Below are 19,409 nucleotides of genomic sequence, written 5' to 3'. Positions count from 1 at the left end.
ATGTGTCACGCAATCGACCCCATGCCCTGCCATTGCATAAAATCCATTGATCATGCATAAATTAATATAATAAACCGGTGCAATAATCCACCCCCTGATTTTCTCCCCCGCTCCCATTATACATACGCGAGGGGAAGAAAACTTAATTAAATAATCAATCACTCGACCGCATGGGTCCAAAAGTGTCAGGATGAAATTAATGCGTTTATTAATTAGCTCCCTCGCGGCTAAACAATTCGAACGGGGAACACCGGTATTGCACTTATGGTAATTATCCCTAGGGATTTTAGCAGGCGGAATTACATGTCCGGCGGCAGGTCGGCCATTGCGGAAGGATAAATTTTCCGGCACGTATCGCTCGCAGGGGCGTGCCTCTAAATATGGGACCCTGGGGTTCGGGGGTGGAGGGATGGAAAGAGAGAGAAGGAGCGAGGCTGCGCGCGCGGGAGCGAGAGAGACGGAGGGACCTGTTGCACCCACCGAGTGCCGCTGACGGGCGGCAGATGCAGATGCAGATGCACGTGCTGCACCCCTTGCACACGATGCACATGCCCTCGGCAAGAACAATGCACCGCGTTTTCCGATCGGAATTATCGTGTCCCCCTCCGCGGGCGGAATCCGCTGGTCGTTAATAATTTACGAAATGCGGAGTTTGTCACCTGTTAACGATCGCCGGCCAACTCGTATGCGATCGAGCGTTTTTCCTGCGTTTTCTTTCTTTTAAGAATTGCAACTTCATTTCTGGGAGTTTCAGATGAAATTATTATTGCGAGTGATGGTTCGGGGTTTTCCGCAGGTGGGAATTTTCCCACAGCGGTTGCGCCGGGAAATTTCAGGAGATTGGGAGCTGCACTTATTTCTCACGAGATTGCCCCGCCGGGCAGGTGCAATTGCTGCGTTGCTGGGAGAGGGCATTGCAGAGTGAGGCGTGCGGATGCGTGCTGTTGGGAAACGCACATTGCCATGGGGAATAATGGAAGGTCGGGGTGTTGCAGGCCATTGTTTGACGATGCAAAGGTATATTGTGGGATGTGTGCACTTGCAAATGTCGCTAATGTGGTTTAGGGTGGGATAGGTCACGATTCGAGGTGTATTAAGAAACGGGATCATGTTTGCCATTATAAATCCCAGGGGATTGTGCATGTCAGCGACGTGTTAAAAACGACACCCCGTGTGATCTCTCTTATCAGGGCGGCCAGGATCATTTTTATTCGGGCTGGTCAGGTTTTTCATGATAACTCATATTTTCCTGAATTCCAAAATCGCGCGCCGTAAATTATTCCTCGGATTTCTTTATCATAATTCCTGTGGGGTAGGTCATGGCTCGGTCTCGCCGATACTCCCATTGGGGTAGGTCACGGCTCGGATATCGCACGCCGTTGTCCATGGGAATCGTTCGCCCTTTCCGATGATTGCTCCTCGCCCGTTGGATCGGATTCTTCCCGTTCCCAGGCTTTTCGGAAAAATCCCCGAGAGTCCCAGTCTAATTTCGAATGCCTCGAGATGACTTTTACAGCCTCCCAGATATCTCTCTCGAAATTGATATCGGAACGCGGGTCTCGATCGATCGAAATCCTCCTTCACTTGGACTACTATCGGCTTACCGTCTCGACACGATTGCATCTACATTTAGAACGATGTCGATGTAGATGCACGAATTCACTCCTAACGACCCACGAACCGAAACGGGATCAGCGATGTCACGACGAGATATCGATCGACTCACGATCTCGATTCGAGGGGGTAATGACTCGGCACCGAGAATCTGCTTTCGAGATGACTCCCTCTCGAATCGCATTAATCGAAATTATCTACGGACTCGCTGCACCAATCAAAAAATTCCAAAATCCTCCCTTGACAATCTTTTTATTCCATGAAGAATTGACAAATACGAATTTTCAAACTCAGAGGAAAAGTGGGGGTGAAAAAGTGAATATCTTAAAAGCGAGGGTGAAAAGGTGAGAATTTGAAAAAAGTTGTCCAGTAAAAGATTTCAAGCGTGGATAAAATCTTTAATTCGTTAAAATGATGTTTATCAAATTTTATAGCGTTTACTCGTTAAAAATGACGTTTATCAAATTTTAACCCTTGGGTACTAAGAGCCCGACGTTTGGTCCAATGTTGCCCGCACGGTCAGACGAATTTCGCCCGTATGTCGACACGGCTCCGTGTTCGAAGAGTTAAATTCTTTATTCGTTAAAACTGTGATAATGAAATGTTTAATTTTGTCGTTAAATTGACGTTTATCCTTATTTTCATCGTTTTCGGTATTTTCCTCCCTTCGGCTCCATCGGGAGGTCGAAAGTCCTAACTGCATTCGATGCGATTCGGATGATCCTTGCGGCATATCCCGGGTGACGATACGCGCGACCTGGTCCAGATTCGCTGGCGTGGAGGTAATAATGTTTCCGATAAACGGCTGAACGCGCTTCGTTAGGCGCCCATCGAACGGATTATGGGTTCGACGGGTGGAGCCCGTTACGACGCCGGGCGTCGCCACGTTGCTCGTCTAACTTTGATTCTCTTAGCATATATCGCATATCTATGTCCATATACATATTACATACAACAGCTCGTACACGTTAAAACGATCTCTCGACTCTGAAATTGAACGCCTCGCGATATCGATTTCTATTTATCTGGAATTAAAGGAAAATATTTTTATTTATCGGGAATCATGCCAAGTATTCTCATGTCATATTTTTATTAATCGCAGATTAAAATGGTGGAATTTTCGCGTCCCGAATTTTTATTCACAACAAATTAAAGCCAATCACTCGGTGCATCTAATCGCTTCTGGGTAGAGGATTACATTCTCTCGACTATAAATAAATAATGGAACGTCAAGTACCGACGTCTAATGTAAGTGAAAGGTCGTCTTCTTGCGCGGGTCGGCGATGACTCCTGGGGAAGGAAGGTGCAAAAAGGTGGGATGGGAATTTTTGCAAAAGTATTACAAGGCTGTTCTCGTCTCGGTAACTCGCCCCTCTCGCTTTAGCGAACAATGGCCTCCGTCGTTTCGCAATCCCAGAGATTGGCTCCTCCACTCGATTGGCTCGCGGATCCGCGCGAACCTCGAATTTTCCTCATTTTTTTTATTTTTTTTTTTCTTTTTATGAAGGAAGAGGAAGGGAAAAAAAATAGAGGGAAAGAGGAGTCCCCGATAATCGGGCCTCGATCGGGGATTCGCGTCTCCGAGCTTCCCTAGCGAGGAGGGATGGGGAGACGAGCTTTCGAGCCGAGTAATTTGCCGGTTAAATGTTTGAATTGAAATCCAATCCCGAGCTTTTCTTCGATATCGGGATGCTGGGCCGGATTCATCTCGCAAGCTCGCCCGAAATTCCCCTTGGGTCGCGGAATTTTCTTGCAAGCTCGAGAAACGGAAAATTATATGGTATAACATTTTTCATCGATTTAGGTACTCGGAATAAATGTCCGCTGATTTGCGGTTGATACGTTAGATCCGTAATTTGACTGCAAGCTCGTGTAAAAAAGCTCCATATAATTTTATGAATATTTTTAACGCTGTCGAGGGAGAGACGTGCGCAAACTCGAGATATAAATTCCTGCAAGCTCGGGGTATAAAGTTTCGCGGGTTCGTCGGATAAATTTTCGCAAGCTCGGGGGATGTTTCTGCAAGGTCGCCGGATAGATTTCCGCAAGCTAGCGGGCCGGATTTCCGCACACTCGTGGAGCAGACTTCCGTGGGATGCATTTTCATATTCGTGAAAATCGCTCGAGGGCTTTTACTAATCAACGTTCTCCTTGCGCGAAAATGTCGGCCCCTTGTTTCCGTTTTGTTTCCCCGGTAAGTCGAGCTTTTCTCCGCGCGGGTTAACAGGGAAGAGGAAAAATCGAGGGGGGGAATTCCCTCGAGATTTCGAGGGCGCATCCGAAATAATGCTACGGAATTCCGTAAAGCTGCTAAAGCGGACGCGGCACTCCGTAATATCTGGAAAGCTTTTCGCAATCGTTTAGCCGGCCCGAGCTTTCACGGAGCCGAGTAAACCGGGTAATGGCTTGCAGTACCTCGACTCCGAAAACACCCTCAACTTTTCGGGGTTAATGTCGAAACGTAAATGCGGAATTCCCGAGGAGCTTTTCATCGATGCGGACATCCCGCGCGGATAGGTTCTCTCCCCGAAAGCCGTTGATGGAAGTCGCGAATTCCCTCGTCCTCATCATATTCATGGATTCGCAAATTCCCGAACTTCTAAGGTGAAACATCCGAAAAGTGAGGAAAAGTCGAAAATCGCTTAATCGTACTCAGAAAAAAAATCCAGATTAACCCATAAAGCTAAAAAAAAATAATCCCTTTGCAATCCGTATTGCGCGAGCGAAAAAAATTAATATTCACGTGAATTTCAACCTCGGCAGATAAAGTCGGTCAGTATTTTTGCAGCGCGGCGTAAACTCGGCTCTTAATTCGAAAATCAAATCCTGGAAAAGCGGAATTACCTGGGAGTCCTTTAATTAAGATCCTCCGGAGGCGAAGTTGGAAAGCGCCGGTCGAACTTTCGAACTCCGTTATAAATAATTTCCGGAAAAGGGTGAACGAGCAGAAGAGTTTAACGACCTTTGGGGATTGAACGGGATTATCGCGCGTATAAACAAAGGGATGATCCACCCAGTCGCGATCGGATTGCGGATTAGAGGAATTCGCGCCTCGGAACAATCCGCCCTAATTGGCTTCGTTGGCAGATTTTTTTTCCACGGATAGTTTCCACCAGAGAGAAAAAGAGAGAAAGGGAGAGAGGGATCGCTAAACCGATAATTAGCCTAGCCTTGCTGGCCAATTATCGCCCTGCAGCAGCAACTGCAGTTTTCACCATTCCACCAGTTTTACCGCTGAAAAAAAAAAAAGAAAAAAATTCATTGAACCAAAGAAATATTTTTTTAATTCAAGGAATAACTATTGTTGTTTGCGATTTCTTGAGGAAAAGGCATAGGTGAAGGAAATAATTCCTCGAAATCGAAAAAATCTAAATTTCGTAGATTTCGACAATTTCCCGCAACGATGGATGGCAATCTCTGCGAAGTTAAAAATATGAATAATTATTAATTTGGTATTTTATTTCGCGATTCCTTTTTCAATTCATGGATGGCACTTATCGCGGCGCTTTTTCATTGTCAAAGGTAGAAAATTGGAAATTTCCATGGTAAAAAATGTCCACGTCCCCTTTCGCCGAGTTTCTTTACGGCGTGCGACAACTCGAGCTCGAAATGGCGAAGAAAAAGGAGGAGAAGAAAGAAGACGCGGAGAAGTTGTTTGGAATTCGTTGGGCAAGGGGCGTTCGCGAACAAAGTGGATACGAGGAACACGGGGGAGGCTTCCGATAAATCCGAGAAAGGGTTGAGACGTCGTTAAAGCGGAATCCGGAAGGGAACCAGAGGCCGACTCTCGTAAATCCCCCGCGCGCGTTTCCGTCGCGGAAGGTTATCGATTCGGAAGGAGAAGCGACGGTGGAAACGGCGAAACAAGCGGAAAAGGGGGAAAGAGATTTCGATCCGATTACAGGGCCTCCCTTTTTCGATATCTCGTGATTCGTCGTCGTATCGCACGAATCCCCGAGTACCCGCGATCGACTAAACAACCGCCGCCATTTTGGAGAACGGACGGCGCGGCGTTCTTCCTCTTAAAATCTTAAAATGGACGCTCTTTTAAGAAAATGAGATTTTAAGAGCGTAACGACTCGCTGACGGAACGTTTTTTATTATACAATGGAGCTTTCAAAGTCCGATCTCCGAGTTCCGTCGAAGGGAACGAACAATGGCGGATTAGGACGCGTTAAAAAGTATTACACTATCTGGGTTAGGTTGTTTCTTTTTAACTTTAAATCCTGAGGGTTTACATTAGAAAGAGGAACCTAACGATTAATCCGTTGACCGTCGTATAATTTTCAAACTCAAGCTTTAAAATGAAATGTCGAAGCGTGCGTTATTTTCAGGATATTAATTTAGCGGTTAACGCGATAATTATCGGCAGCGATTTTCTTTTCAATCGAGTCGCAATTGCGGGGACGCAAGAGAATGCCTTTTTCCGCACTTCCGTTTTCGATTCCGTCGAACCGACGATTTCGATGCCGGACGGTTCCTGCTTGGTCCAGAGAGTTTGGCCGAAAGGGGTAAACAATGGGAGCTCACGGCTGACCTGTTCGCAATCAGCCGCCGGTTCAAAACCAGCCAAGGGGCACGAACGGTCAGCTCGAAATTCCGGACAACGTCCACTGCGGATTCCGCTCGGAACTTGTTCGGCCGGAATAAGAGCGGCTCTCGGCGATTTTCCGGATTTTCCGGCCTCGCCGTTGATCGATCTCCGGGTGACCGAAATCGATTGTACATTTTTGAGATCCGAGTATTACGAGAAGAACGGGTGCATCCATTTTCTCGATCCTGGTAAAAGTATCGAGATAACTGCACCAGGTGTTATCATCCCTCTAATAATTTTTTTATTAATAAAATTGTGGTGACGATAACGAATGCGGTTATTTTTTTTCTTTTTTTTTTTTTTGGTTTAAGTAACTATTCGGTTTCGGCGATCAACGTTGAGGAAGACATTTGGATGCAGGATGCACTTCTTTCGGGAATCCCGCGAAGTGGATTAACCCGCGGCTCCGGACCCCCCGCGAGCTGCGGCTTTTCCGCATCCGGGAACCTGTTGCTTCCCGCAGCTCGGAAGAAGCGTTTTCCCGCGAGCCCCGGGGATTCCTCGAAACCCACCATGCGGCTCTTCCGCGTCGTCCTGCCGCGGAGTCCCGCGCGTTTTCCGCGCCTCCCCTAACCTCCGCGTGTCTCCGGGTTCCCGCGGGATCGGGCCGATTACGGGGAGGGGTAATTAATTCGCGATCCGCCCCGGTAATTGCTGCGGGGGGACCGCGCGTCTCGCGCAACAGATGCGGCCGAAGAAGCGGTCTGATTCCGCACCCCCGAAAGCGTCCCCCTCAAGCCGGAGGGAAATTTGAGGAAATTCAGAAAAGTCCGGTGATTGTTCCTCACCCCCCTATATCACTAATTTCCAAAATATCTTATGGAAAAGCCTTTCCACCCCTTACGGGAATTCTAGACGATTCAAGAAATAATAGAGGAAATCCTCTTCACCCCCCTCGCGAGTTAAAATTTAAAAAGTGGGAAATCTTTAAGCTCCTAGGTCGTCGTGGAGAAAAGCGACACTAACGACGTTCCACGTCTCGAGGGTGGAAGAGAAAAGAAAGTAGGGGTGGACTCGGCGAACTACCCCTCTCGGAGTGGATAAGGGATGATCAGCAAAATGCTTCGTGGATGAAAGGTGGTCGTTGTTATCGATCCCGGTTTTCCCGGGAAAGGGGGTCGCCTTATCAGGGGGGTGGGTTATCGCGGTGTCACGAGGTGGAGGTGGAGGAAAACCGTGGAAATGGGGTGGACAGGAAACCTCGTTGTTTCGGGATAACGAGGAGGAGGAAGAAGAAGGGACTCCCGTGGGAATCCTGGACGAATCGTCGATGAAATCGCCGGGATAAATTTACTTAGTCGGCGGTCGGATTAAATGTTATATATATATATATACGAGCACGCGTATATCTGTCCATACCTATATATCGATCCGGAAACTGATTCCGCATCCCAGGGGTGCGTTTTTGCCACGTCTCCGAGATAGTGCCGAAGATAAAGTGCGATTCCGCTCGTCGGAATTAAATGCGTTTCTTGCGCCTCCGGACTATGATTAAATGGGGAGCTTAAAAGAAACCCTTATCTAATTTTCACCCTGGAGAAGGAACGGAGTAAATTCAACCGATTTTCTGAGTGAAATATGACGAACTCGATAAGCGAGTTGGTTCAACTCGGATTTGGAGTAAAATCATATTTTGGAGTGGAATCAACTCGCTTATCGAGTTCGCCATGTGTAACTCGGAAAATGAGTCGGACGTTAATTTTCTACGTGATTAATAAATTCAGGGGAGACCGTGGTCGCTTTCTGTCCCCTAAACACGGAATTATGCAGAGAGATGCGAGACGAAGAAGTCCAAGCCGCCGCCATCTTGGATTTCGCGGTGAAGAAGATCCTTTGATGAAAAGACCGGAAGTGCGACACCGCCGCACCGTTCCCGTAATTTCCCTCGAAGATCGCGTTAATCGAGGTCCCCTTTTTCCGACTCCCGTTTCCTCGACTCCTTTCCTCCCTTTTCCGAGCGGAAGGTATTGGAAAAGGGCGGGAAACGTCGAGAAGGGGCCGGAACTTCGCCCCGACGCTCCCTCGACAACCCTTTGAAAAGCAACGATTCGTCGAGTCCTTCGACCCGGAAATCGCTCCCACAGGATCCGGATGTTGACCACGATCCCCTGCCGGAAATTGACGCGGAAACCCGGCAGATATCCGGCCCGGTTTTTTCGCAATTAGGGGATAAGAGGTTCTTTGCCCTCCCAAGGAAAGTGGCGTCCTGGGAATTACGAGGGCTGCAGGAAATTCACTCTTGACTTCCCAATAATATTAAACAACGTAACTTAATCTCAAATAGCATACCAACTGTCATCACTAAACAAGGAAATTGCTAAAGAATACATTTTTTATGTGTTCAATAGAGCATATATACGTATATCGATACATGAAAATATTTATAAAACTTTCCTCCTGGGTGCACCGAATCATGTAAAACTCGAAAAATTTCATTTTTCATTAATTAAAAACTTCCCTCGCCGCGTTTTCACTTCATTGTCTCACCTTCTCGCGTTCCTCGGATTCCGTCCTGAACCTCGATTAACTAATTAACCCGATCAAGTCGCCCTGAAAATTCCAATTGAAGGAGGGAGAATTAAAACGCACCGAGATGACGTCTGACTAGCGGGGAGTAACCTTTCCCTCTTTTTCGAATACCCCAGGAGGAGCTTTCCGCAACCCTGGGGAAAGAAGGCGGCGAACAATCAAGGAATACTTAGAAGCTCGTTAAATCTTTTGCGAAACGTTTGATGCCCCCCGGGGACTCTCCGACGAGGGTCGTTACGTTTTAACGATCGTCCGACGCGGCCGCTCCGCGTTGCGGAAATCGGGAGGGGTCATTACGGCTCCGGCACTTCCGGTCGCGGAAGCGCAACTCTTGCCGATTCGACGAGCTCAAGTCGATTTTAACGAATCGAATTTTTACGACGGGAGGAAAGGGAAATTTCTGCGAGATCCGAATATTGCGGAAATTAAGGGGCTAGGAAATGGTAACGCGGAAACGGGATTTTTTTAAGTCCATTTTGCGATTATTTGCGACTCCGCACGAGTAGGTAGAGAGTGGGAACTGAATCCGGGAATTGAAAGCATGCCGAGTCGACAGGGACTCTCAACCAGTGGAGGCCTCGTTAGAGGCTCTCGTCGCGAGGACCTGCCTAATGAAGTTCCCCGGAAGCAGGACTCGCTCCGCCGGCGCTGATCCTCGTTATCATCCAATCCGTTAATTGGCACCCTTCCAATGGAGCTCCGAACGGCTCGGCCGATTAATTGGGAGCATTATCGACGTTCGATTCCCTGGCACGAACCGCGCGGTCGGGGAGGAGAAATGCCGGCTGAAAGGGGCACCGGCGACAGCTCGTTAATGAAGATACGAGCTCGTGATTACTCCCTCAATAAAGAAGGGACGGCGCTTTCCGTCATTTCTAACGAAGCTCCTCGAAACTCGCAAAAAGCACATCGCACCCTGGACGCGGCAACATTCCTGGAAAATTGGTGCATAGTTTATCTTTCAATGATCACGAGCGGACTACGCACCCTAGAAAGAAAAAAAAAATTATACTGGACTTTTCGATTCCACTTTCATCCAAATCTCATTTTTTATGGACGTCGAAATTCCCTATCAGTCTGGAATTTTCCCCAGCCTTGATCTAACCGTTTCCTGCTTGAAAAGTTAACCGCTTCCGGAGTTCCATACCAACTATACCTCGTCATATTTAAATACCGATTTCCCGGAATCGAACGGCAGCCGGGGTTACGTCGAAGACGTCCTTTCAATTATGGGAAATGGACCCGCGCAGACTCCGGGAATATTTATGAGTGCTTCTTCGGGATCCTCCGCAAGGAGCTCTTTCCTCGGAAATTAATGAAGTTTCCGCGAAGTCGCGGGACTCGCGAGGACCGATTCCTAAAAGAGGGTCGACCTTATTACAATAAGTCTGATTTATCGAGTCGGTCGTCGCGACGGCTGCAGGGCTTTTCATATTTGACTTGCAAAGACTCGGAAGAGGGGCGAGTGGGGGGGGGAGTTCGCCCCCCGCGAAGTCGCTTCCAATCGGCCCGAAGCGCTTCCCTAGAATCGACTGTCTTTTCCCGAGGGAGAGCTTTGAAGTCCCGATTTCTTTCCCGAGCCTCCTTCGTTATTTACCTCCTCTCGATCTCTCCCGGAAATGGTTTCCTCCGTTTATTTAAGGGAGGAAAATTCATATCCCAATTTCCTCTCTCTCTCTATTTTTTTTTTTTTTTCATTTCTTCAGCTCCTAATTTAATTGGAAATTGCGATACACCCAAATGCCAGTTTCGTGTCACCTTAACAGTGGATTATGCTACCCGTTTCTAAATAAATAAAATTTAATAATAAACTGAGTTAATTTAGTCCTCATGTCGGGTTTAACTGAATTAGTTAATAGTTCTTGGAATATACGGGAGGAAATTAGGGTGTCAAGTACGAGTCATATTTCTGAGGTATCTAGATCGTTGTGATGACCTAAAAATAGGATATGTCCGGAACTATCGGAGAGCCGGCTTCCGTCTCGTTATTCCGAGCCCTGTGTACTTAGCCTCCTTCGGATAAATCGAATTATTCCCTCGTAAGGAGATAGCTTAAAAAAGGAGGAGATACCCGTCGACAAACTCGGCCTCCTGAAAGCCCGATAATTACGTTTCTTTCAGTTAGCTCTTTCCCCCCTTTGTCTCTCGACTCCTCTCTCGGAGTTTCCGAAACTTTCGATAATCTCCCGAGTCACCCCGCCTGAAAATCTCGTTATTTCGTGATAACCTAAATTTAAAGTTATCTCACGATGGCCTGAATCTGCTGTCCCGAGACGAAAAGATTAGTCAACCGAATTTCACGTTTAAATCGATTCCCCGGAATTCGTAGGAAAGTATAAAATTTTTTTCTCGGCGCGAGGGTAAAATCAGTGTCCACGTATTATCACGTGTGCTCTGTACGTCGAGAGAATCCCCCCGAAGCGAGTATCCTCGTCCTCGATGATCCGAGGGGAAGTTTCGTGCCGAAGTTGCAAAGCCCGAAGTATACGTCCCCGGACTGACGGACGTGGCACGCCATTGTGTGGAAAATCAATGGCGGCCGCGTCGGCACCGGCTCGACTCCGTGAACGGGGGCTTCCTGCCCCCGGAGGGGCGAAGTTCGGCCCGAGTCTTGAAGGCTCAATTCTCACCTATCACCCCGTGACGGCGGTTTCCCGTTTCGAGGGTTAATTCGCTCCCCAGCTCGCCTCGAAAACTCGAGGTGGAGGAGTCTACGCGCCGCGGCCATTGGCGCGGCGAGATCGAACTTCCGGCCGGCCTCTCCACCGCGCGACCCTTTCGTTCATTATATACGGTTTTATAGAATTTCCTCGGTGCTTAAAAATCAGTTATTCGCGGTTTTTTTTTTTTTTTTTCGGAGAGAAATCTCAAGCCAGGCGACCAAAGTCGAGAAAGCCATTCCTGTTTCCACCCTTTTGAGTGCAACCCTCTTATCCTCTTTCCCGCTTTCTCCGGGGCCGAACAAGCGGAGGATTCGGAGCCGTCCCTCCGCCTTGCCGAATCTGCTCGGCGCGTGTCGCGAATTTCAAATGGCACCCCCCCTCGTGCTCCGATTTTTCGCTCGGAATCGCCTCGCGTCTCTTTTCCCCGTTTCCGGGGTAAGCATTCTGTCCGGCTCCGCATTCGATAACTCTCGCAAATCCCGGCTTATCTGAAAAGCGAGCGATACGTCAACGCGCATCGCAATGTCGGAGGGTCTCGAAATCGAGATTTCCCCTCGAGGGGAAAAAAAAAAAAGAAAAAAAAATCTCCACTCGTGACGCTTTCACGTGTCAACGAAAAGAACAGACCCCGCAATTTTTGTCCTAACCCCTGCCTTGAATTTAGATTCAATAAATCAAATAAACGTCGGGAAAGGAAATCATCCCCGACACTTTTATCCCAACCTTCGCCTCGGATTTCTATGAAAACGGACATAAAGAATCATTTTTAACGAGGAGGGATGGAATTCAGGGGTAGATGAATTAGTACTCCGAGTATGTAATCCGAAGGGAGACTCGAGGCAAAATGGGATCGGCAGCCATCTTGCGAACCATCCCCATCACAGGGGATGAGCTGTGGGGGGGATCGCCCCCGAGCGTATCTTGCAACCCTTATTTCTTAGTCCGAAGTCAGGGGTCTCTTTCTTGTCGCACAATTCTACTTATCCGAGTACCGCGTACGTGCCCCCTCGCCCCCGCCCCTCCGGGGGCTCGAAAATCTAGCCTAAGGTTTAACCGCGACCCCAACTAATCTCAAAGTGTAATCTCTCGGAGGATCGCTCCGCATAATTCCACCCCTCGTGCCCTCCCACCGGGAGAAACGTAGAGAAAGAGAGCCCCCCCCCACGGGGGGGGGAGATCCCCATTCTTCTCGATCTGAAATTCCGAAATTCCTGGACGAGGCAGCGGAATTCCGCCGTATTCAGGAGCTGGTAAAACGTGAAAAAGGGGCGCCCCACCCTCTGCCCCACCCCCAGGGGGTGAAACGAGAAACGCGAGGTGGGGCTCGGATCCCGAAATAATTGGAAAGCCGTTCTTTTGATTGTCGAGGGGTGGATAAAAGGGGGTGGTAATCGCGGATTAGAGCCCTTTGGAAAAATTGGGAGGAATTGTCGAAGGATTTATGGGGGGAGGGTAGAGGGGGGGAATTAATTGTAAAAGACGCCGGAATATTATATAAAACAGCTTTTTAGCCGGAAAGTGCTTTAGAACTGTAAAGGGGGAAGGAAAACGTGAGCCTTTGATCGTCCGGGACTTTTCCGCGCGAGAATTCGCCCTATTTCCGGCAATTTAATATTCCCCCCCCCCCCCTCCCACCGGAGAAGAAACACATTTTCGCGCATTCCTCTCCCTGGATGCTCCTCGTCTCTCGCTCTTGGTATATTTCCCTGCTCGGAAATGCGCGCCTCTGCAATTTTTCCACCCCCGCCGGTTGGGCCGACTTTGAAAGCTCCTCGCAAACCGCCCCTCTGGATTATCCGCCGTCTTTGTGCGAGGGGGACTGGGGGAACTGCCCCAGTTCCATCTTTCGCCGCTTTCCATTATCGTTATCGCCCCACCGATCCCTGCTTCTTGACGGATGCTGCGAAGAGGCGCTCTTTCGGCGCCCCACGTGATCCAACATGGCGGCAGCCTGGGCGAAGAGGAGAAACTCCACCTCGCGAGTTATGAGCCTCGCCAAGGACGAAATATGGCTGCTAAGGCCTTCCTGAGGGCATCGGGACGCGCCTCGAATCTGAACCCTCCAGAAAATTATAGGGTTGGACCTCGCGCGCCATCCTGGCTAATCCTGCCGTATAATTAACCGGCGGCAACCGTCCGGCTTCGTGCCGGCCGCCGCCATTACTCACTGTTAAGCTCCCTACGACACTCGCGCGCGACTCCACCGTTAGGTATATCGCGTTCCCTCGAGTGCATGGAAAAAATCCGAAAAACCAGACTTTCGAAATCGAGTCGCGACCCCTTGATAACTGTCACGTTCAAAAGAAATTATTCTCGCAAGAAAGAGATATACAAAGTCTGGGGAAATAATTTAACTCGTGTCTGGAAATGAGCATTTCCGTGGACACCCGACCAGGCCAATTACCCGTTTAATTGCACCCGCGAGTGCTTCACCTGGGTCGAAATTAGACGGGGGTGCTCTTTCACTCTCGGGGAGACCTTTTGAAGCTCCTTCAGAGGGATTCACAGACTCGGGGGTAAACGTTTTCTCGGACGCGAGCGTCTGACATGGCCTCTTAGGATAAAAGGAAGGCTTCCCGAAAAAGAATGCCCATGTAGAACCGTTAAGGGGATGCCACGTCGACGTCGGGCCAAGGGGATGGAAACGCGCCTCAAAGGGCCTTCGAGTTGGGGCGCGTGCACAAGTGGCCGCGCGTTTTCTCGCCAACGAAATCCCGGACGAATCCGGATACTTGGTCTTCATCCCTCCAGACCCTGTCTTCACGTGTTCTTCCTGTATCCAGAAAATTCCACATCCTTCTCCCATTTTTACATTTTTTTTTTTACATTTTTACACATCTTTTTCCCTTGGAAACCCGTTCTATCCTAACCCTTTCGGTTTATACTCCAGGCTCTCGACAAGTTTTACCGCCGTTTCCCACTCGTTATTTTCTTTTTCGCATTCTCTTTTCTGGGAACTTTTTCCATCCTAACCGTTTTGATTATAATCCAGGGTTTCCAGGAATTTCTCCTGCTTTTTTCCATTTTTTTTCACACCCTCTCCCATTCCCTTCTCACGTTCTCTTCTCTGGCAACTTTTTCCATCCGAACCGTTTTGATCGTAATCGAGGTTTTTCAGGAATTTCACACTCTTTTTTTTCCTCACTTTTCAGCCCGTGAGAACCTTTTTCCACCCCCGCGATAATTGGGACGTCTAGGAATAGAGTATACATGTCGTGAGACGTGTCTTTTATACATCGAACGAAATTCCTAGTCCGGAAATAAAAACCAGAGAGGAGTCGTTTCGTCCCATCGATTCCAAGATGGCGGCGCCGCTCCCCGCGGCGCGTCCGGAATTCTCATTTCGCGCGGCCGCGCAATTTGCAGTTTTGCTCGGCGTTGATTAAGATGCTTAATCTGTGCGAGCAGCCCCGCCCCGGGTTCTCATCACCCACGGGGGATTATTTCCCGGCCAGGTCGGGTTTAAAACTTGAAAAACCATTCGCCGGTTTAACCGCTCCTTCGGCCGAGAGAGGTCGCCGCGATAACTTGGAGGACATTTTGCAAATTACTCGCAAATTCCCTCTTCCATCCCGGAGGCGCGTCCCGGTACACCCCGGAAAGCGAGGAAACACCCGAGCCCCGGGAAAAGAAAATGAAAATACAATTTCGAAAAGGGAAAGTGGCTTTTATTCCCCCTAGAGATGGACCCTCCATTTTCGGAGAACGTCCCTAGGGAAATCCTTTGTCCCGACTCTCTGGAGGGATTTTTCCGAGCCGAGAGCAGGTTAGGACACCCCTGTCCATTTCCGCCGTTTTCCCCGTTTTCCGCGTTTTGTCCGACGTTTTCGAGGGTGCATTCTCCTCCTCATCCCTCGGGATCCGGATAATGAACCTCTTAGGCGGAACAACCCCTTATTATTATCATCCAGCGACGGAGATAAATCCCAAATTCCATGAAATTAATGTATTTCTTTCGAATCAACTCGGCAGAAAAAAAATCAAAACTCCCACAAGAATTAACAATCACCGCCAAATATTCCCCGTCCATTAATTATTTTTAAAAGAAATTAGAAAAATACGCGGAATCCAAAATGTAGCGCCTTCGCCTCCAATTATAAGAGGGATCAATTTGTCGGGGGTGAGAATGCCCCCCCTGGAATTAGTCTCGTTAATGAGACTCTAATCTGCCCCCCCCTCGTTTGCGGTTCGACAGGTGTGGGGGGGTGATTCCCCCCTACTCATCCCGTTTCCCCCCTCGCCGGTAATTAAAATGCTTCTTAACTGAATTAGGAATGGGGAAGGGTGTGGGTGTTGGGGGGACATCGCCCCCGGAATCTCGCACCGAAATTAGTTATCACGAAGCCGCTTCGACGCTTCCGGTCCCATGAACCCCCCCTCTTCGTGAGGATCTAAGAAATTATTTATTACCACGGCGTCGCGACGCCGACGCTTGTCCAAGACGCCTCGTCTCTGCTGGGAGACTTGATATCCTGGATTTTCTTTTTTATCCCCGCATTTTCCTTTCAAATCTCGGTACAGATTTTTTTCTTAATTTGTTAATTAACTGCTGAAATTAGGATAATTGTTTCGACGGTAGAACACGTTACAAAGTGACGAGAATTTGGTACAAGAAAAAGGATTTTTCATTTTCGGAAAAGTAGGTACCAACTTCACGGGCAGGAAAAGTCCCGCGAGGCGTCGCGACGCTCGAAAGTCATTCTCTAGGCGCGCCTGCTGCGGAATTCCTCTTGTCGAAAACGAGTTGGCAAATTAGTTCGGGGGATGGTTCCCGAAGTTGCTGGATTGCCCCCGCACCCCCCGGGGGGGGACTACAGAATGGAGAGACGTCCCGGAAAATAGGTCCGTCCCTAGGGAGCATTGTTTCCACGGGACGTATATGACGATAAACATTGTCGGGTCCATTGTCAATCGACCAGGTTCCAATTTCCGATTTCTGCTCCGAGTTTCGATTAATCCGATAGCTGCATGTAATTTTAGAATTCATTCGTACGTTTTGCTTATATTTTTATCGAACTCTGCGTCGATGTTTCTTCGTCAATTCGCCTGATCTGATTTTTAATTGAAATTCCGAATTTCATTAGCACACCTCTTTTTATTTCTGTTTCAGACTGGACGCCGAGAAGTTCGAGCTGATAAACGTAAGTTGACAACGGTTATGATTTTTTATATTTTTTTAGCGACGAACTGAGTATTCGCGAGGGGGTCACCGAAAACTATCAGGGGTTGTAATTTCATCCCCCTGGAGGGAGTTTCCCCGGAAATGGTATTATTTGCCGGGGAAACACTCGATTATACGGCGCCGATTGTTTCGAGGAGGATTTATAGATCCCCTTTGGGATGATCGAAAATGCGTAACCAAATATCGTTATCATAAATTCGGAGTGTTTTTCGACGGGGGTTGAAATTTTCCGATTTTGGAATTCGAAAAGCAGGACCCCTCGACCGAGGGCAATTTCCACTGAGGTGAACGCAAATTGCAAAAGTGGATAATAAACAATGATTTTTCCTCCGGGTATGTATTAGCGGTTTTTACTATATTTTCTGGAGTTCGCCTCGTAGGGGTGAAAAGTCGCGGAACTACCCCCGTGGGTCGACAAGGGGCGAATAGCTTGACGGATTACCTCGGGGTTAACGAAATCGAAGAGTGGGCTGGGGGTTGGCTCGAAATTTCGAAAACTACCCCTGTAACCAGGACCAACTTTGCGGGGGTTCACGAAAGTTGGTCGTTTAACGGCGCAAAATGAATTCCCTCGTTAACTCGTCGGTCACTGTATTATTTCCTCCCCGGAAATTTTCAACCCCCCCGCGAAATCCTCGGATGAAAAATTGCGTCTTTCGACGTTTAATTCCTAATTTTTTCTACAACATTGATTAATTATTTTGTTCTCTTTCTGGACGAGTGAGCTGGAATTAATGAGTCTGAGCTCGTCAGAGGGGTGGTCGAATTTTCTGAAAACCACCCCTAAACGATATTCCACATTTCATTCGACATTTTTTGCTTCATTTTATTTCTCCAGAAGTGTGAAAAAATTAGGACGAGGAAGTTGGAATTATCGACTGCGAGGGGTCTCGTCGAAGGGGTGGTCGGATCCAGAAACTACCCCCAGCAGAGATTCGTTATTTTCAAGGCTTCTTTTTCAACCTCCTCGAAGTCGAAACGGCCGCCAATTAGGGATTTAATGAAAAGCAAGGAACCAAGAGGCGGTAGCAGGGGTAGTTTGAAATTTCGAAAACTACCCCCGTGGAGCGCCGAGCCGTGCACCCTATATGAGAGTTAAGCGTTTAACGGCGCAAAATTAATTTTCTCCCGGCCGTTAGTTCGTTAGTTACCGTATTATTTGCCCTCGTGAACCCGCGCCCCGAGAACCACCCCCGGAACTTTTGCAACCCTTGGCGGCCATGCGAACTCGTAAATCTCGAGCCGGCCATCGGACCGTCCACCCTTGCGTTCCGCAACGTTTGCCCCGAAATCCGGCAAAAGAGAAAACGCGATAAACCAACAGGAAAGGGGACGAAATTTTCGCAAAGTCTGGCCGAGGTGAATTTCGGAAAAAACGTCCACCCTCCATTTTCCCGATTTTAAAGCGCGCAAAGGTCCCGGCCAACTCATTTAAGTTATTTAATTAGTTTCGCGGGGGGGTTAATCCAACTTATTTAATTAGTTTTGCGAAATAATCGCAGCCCACCGAGGGCCGATTCGATCCCCTCGGCGGGGCGATATTGTTTTCCAGAATTATTCAATTTTCGGGAATTTTCCGGGGATGAATTTTAGTTCTTCCTCGGACAAATACGCAGGTTTAAAGATTTATTTCTCCGGGGTTGATATCATTTGTGGTTGGATTCGCACATCTCACACGGCTTGGGGGAGGATCCTTTTACGGGCTGAAGTCGCATGGAACTCTCAAGTCCGAAGTTCTCTGGGGAAAATGGCGGCCTGGGGGGTGCTATTAGTAAATTATCAGCGTCTTGGGGGTGGAACGTAACGAGGCTCCGCAGCCTTATCTCCACCCTTCAGGCCCGCGCCCTCTTCGGGGGTGCTTTCCCCCGAGAGCTCCGGAAGCGGTAGGTGTTGAACGCCGGTTTCGCATACCCTTTACCCCAAATCCCATCCCCATGGAAACGCTTTCGGCGTTAAACGCCCCCCAACCCCCGTGAGACTTCATCTCGAGGTGGCTCGTCTAATCGTCGATTTGCAATGTATTCTTCCTGGGACATAAAAAATATAAATAACCCTTCCACTCTTCTACTTAAATGTCGGAAATTAAATTCCACCCCTTGTATCTTCACTTCTCGTTAATGGCTAAATTCAAGCTCTCGTATTCCCGATTATTTAATTATCATCTTAAGGCCTCCATATTCCCGTAAGAAATTTTCAAAAGACTATTCGCAGAAAAATTCCAAAAGCAGTACTCGCTCATCCCCTTAATTCCTTCCGTTTAATCAACCCCGAAGAATGCAGTGCACCACAGAGGGTGGCTCGGATTCGGCGACAAGGGGTGATTGACAAAGGCCAGCAAATAGGAGCGATTAGCCACGAAGTGGTCGCTAATGAATTTAGCCCGCAGGTGGGGAGGTGCGTTCGCGAACACGAACCACCCCTTGTTCACCGGGGGCGATAAGGGAAGGTAACCCCGGTGGACAAGAACCACCCCCAGGGGTGAGTCGACCCTCTCGTGCACGCACCCCCTGTTCCAAAGGTTTACCTTGGGTGTACCTCGGGGGTAACCCACCCCCCACCCTCGTATCATGTTCGTCCATGCGGTGTAAACATGTCTTGTACAATGCACAAGGGTAGCACACATAAATGCACATCGATGCCGCGTTTGTCTCTGCGAGCGAGGGTGTGTAGCAAAGTGTACCCCTGCACCCCTGCACCCCTGGGGGCACCCCATTTAAAATCATCCGCGATCACGGACACTGTATCAAAAACTTTTTTTATTTCAGTTTACTTGAGTTCATTTGAATTTATTTGAATGAAAGAATTATTCTTTGAGATAACAAAATAT

General features: G+C 48.4%; 1 protein-coding gene across 1 annotated transcript in view; it reads left to right on the top strand.

Moving 5' to 3' along the window:
* The window catches only part of LOC105703751 (leishmanolysin-like peptidase), a 137,277-nt gene that overhangs the window by 80,250 nt on the left and 37,618 nt on the right, over window positions 1-19,409 (top strand). Inside the window, exon 3 of the mRNA XM_012432384.2 lies at window positions 16,511-16,541. Within this exon, the coding sequence (XP_012287807.2) occupies window positions 16,511-16,541 (31 nt within the window). The remainder of the gene's footprint in view (window positions 1-16,510; window positions 16,542-19,409) is intronic.

This window comes from Orussus abietinus, unplaced genomic scaffold (genome assembly GCF_000612105.2).
Source record: "Orussus abietinus isolate OABI.00-Male unplaced genomic scaffold, Oabi_2.0 scaffold26, whole genome shotgun sequence".
NCBI classification, from domain to species: Eukaryota; Metazoa; Arthropoda; class Insecta; order Hymenoptera; family Orussidae; genus Orussus; species Orussus abietinus.
The sequence above is the reverse complement of the archived record's forward strand: the minus strand, read 5'-3'. Positions and strand labels throughout refer to the sequence as shown.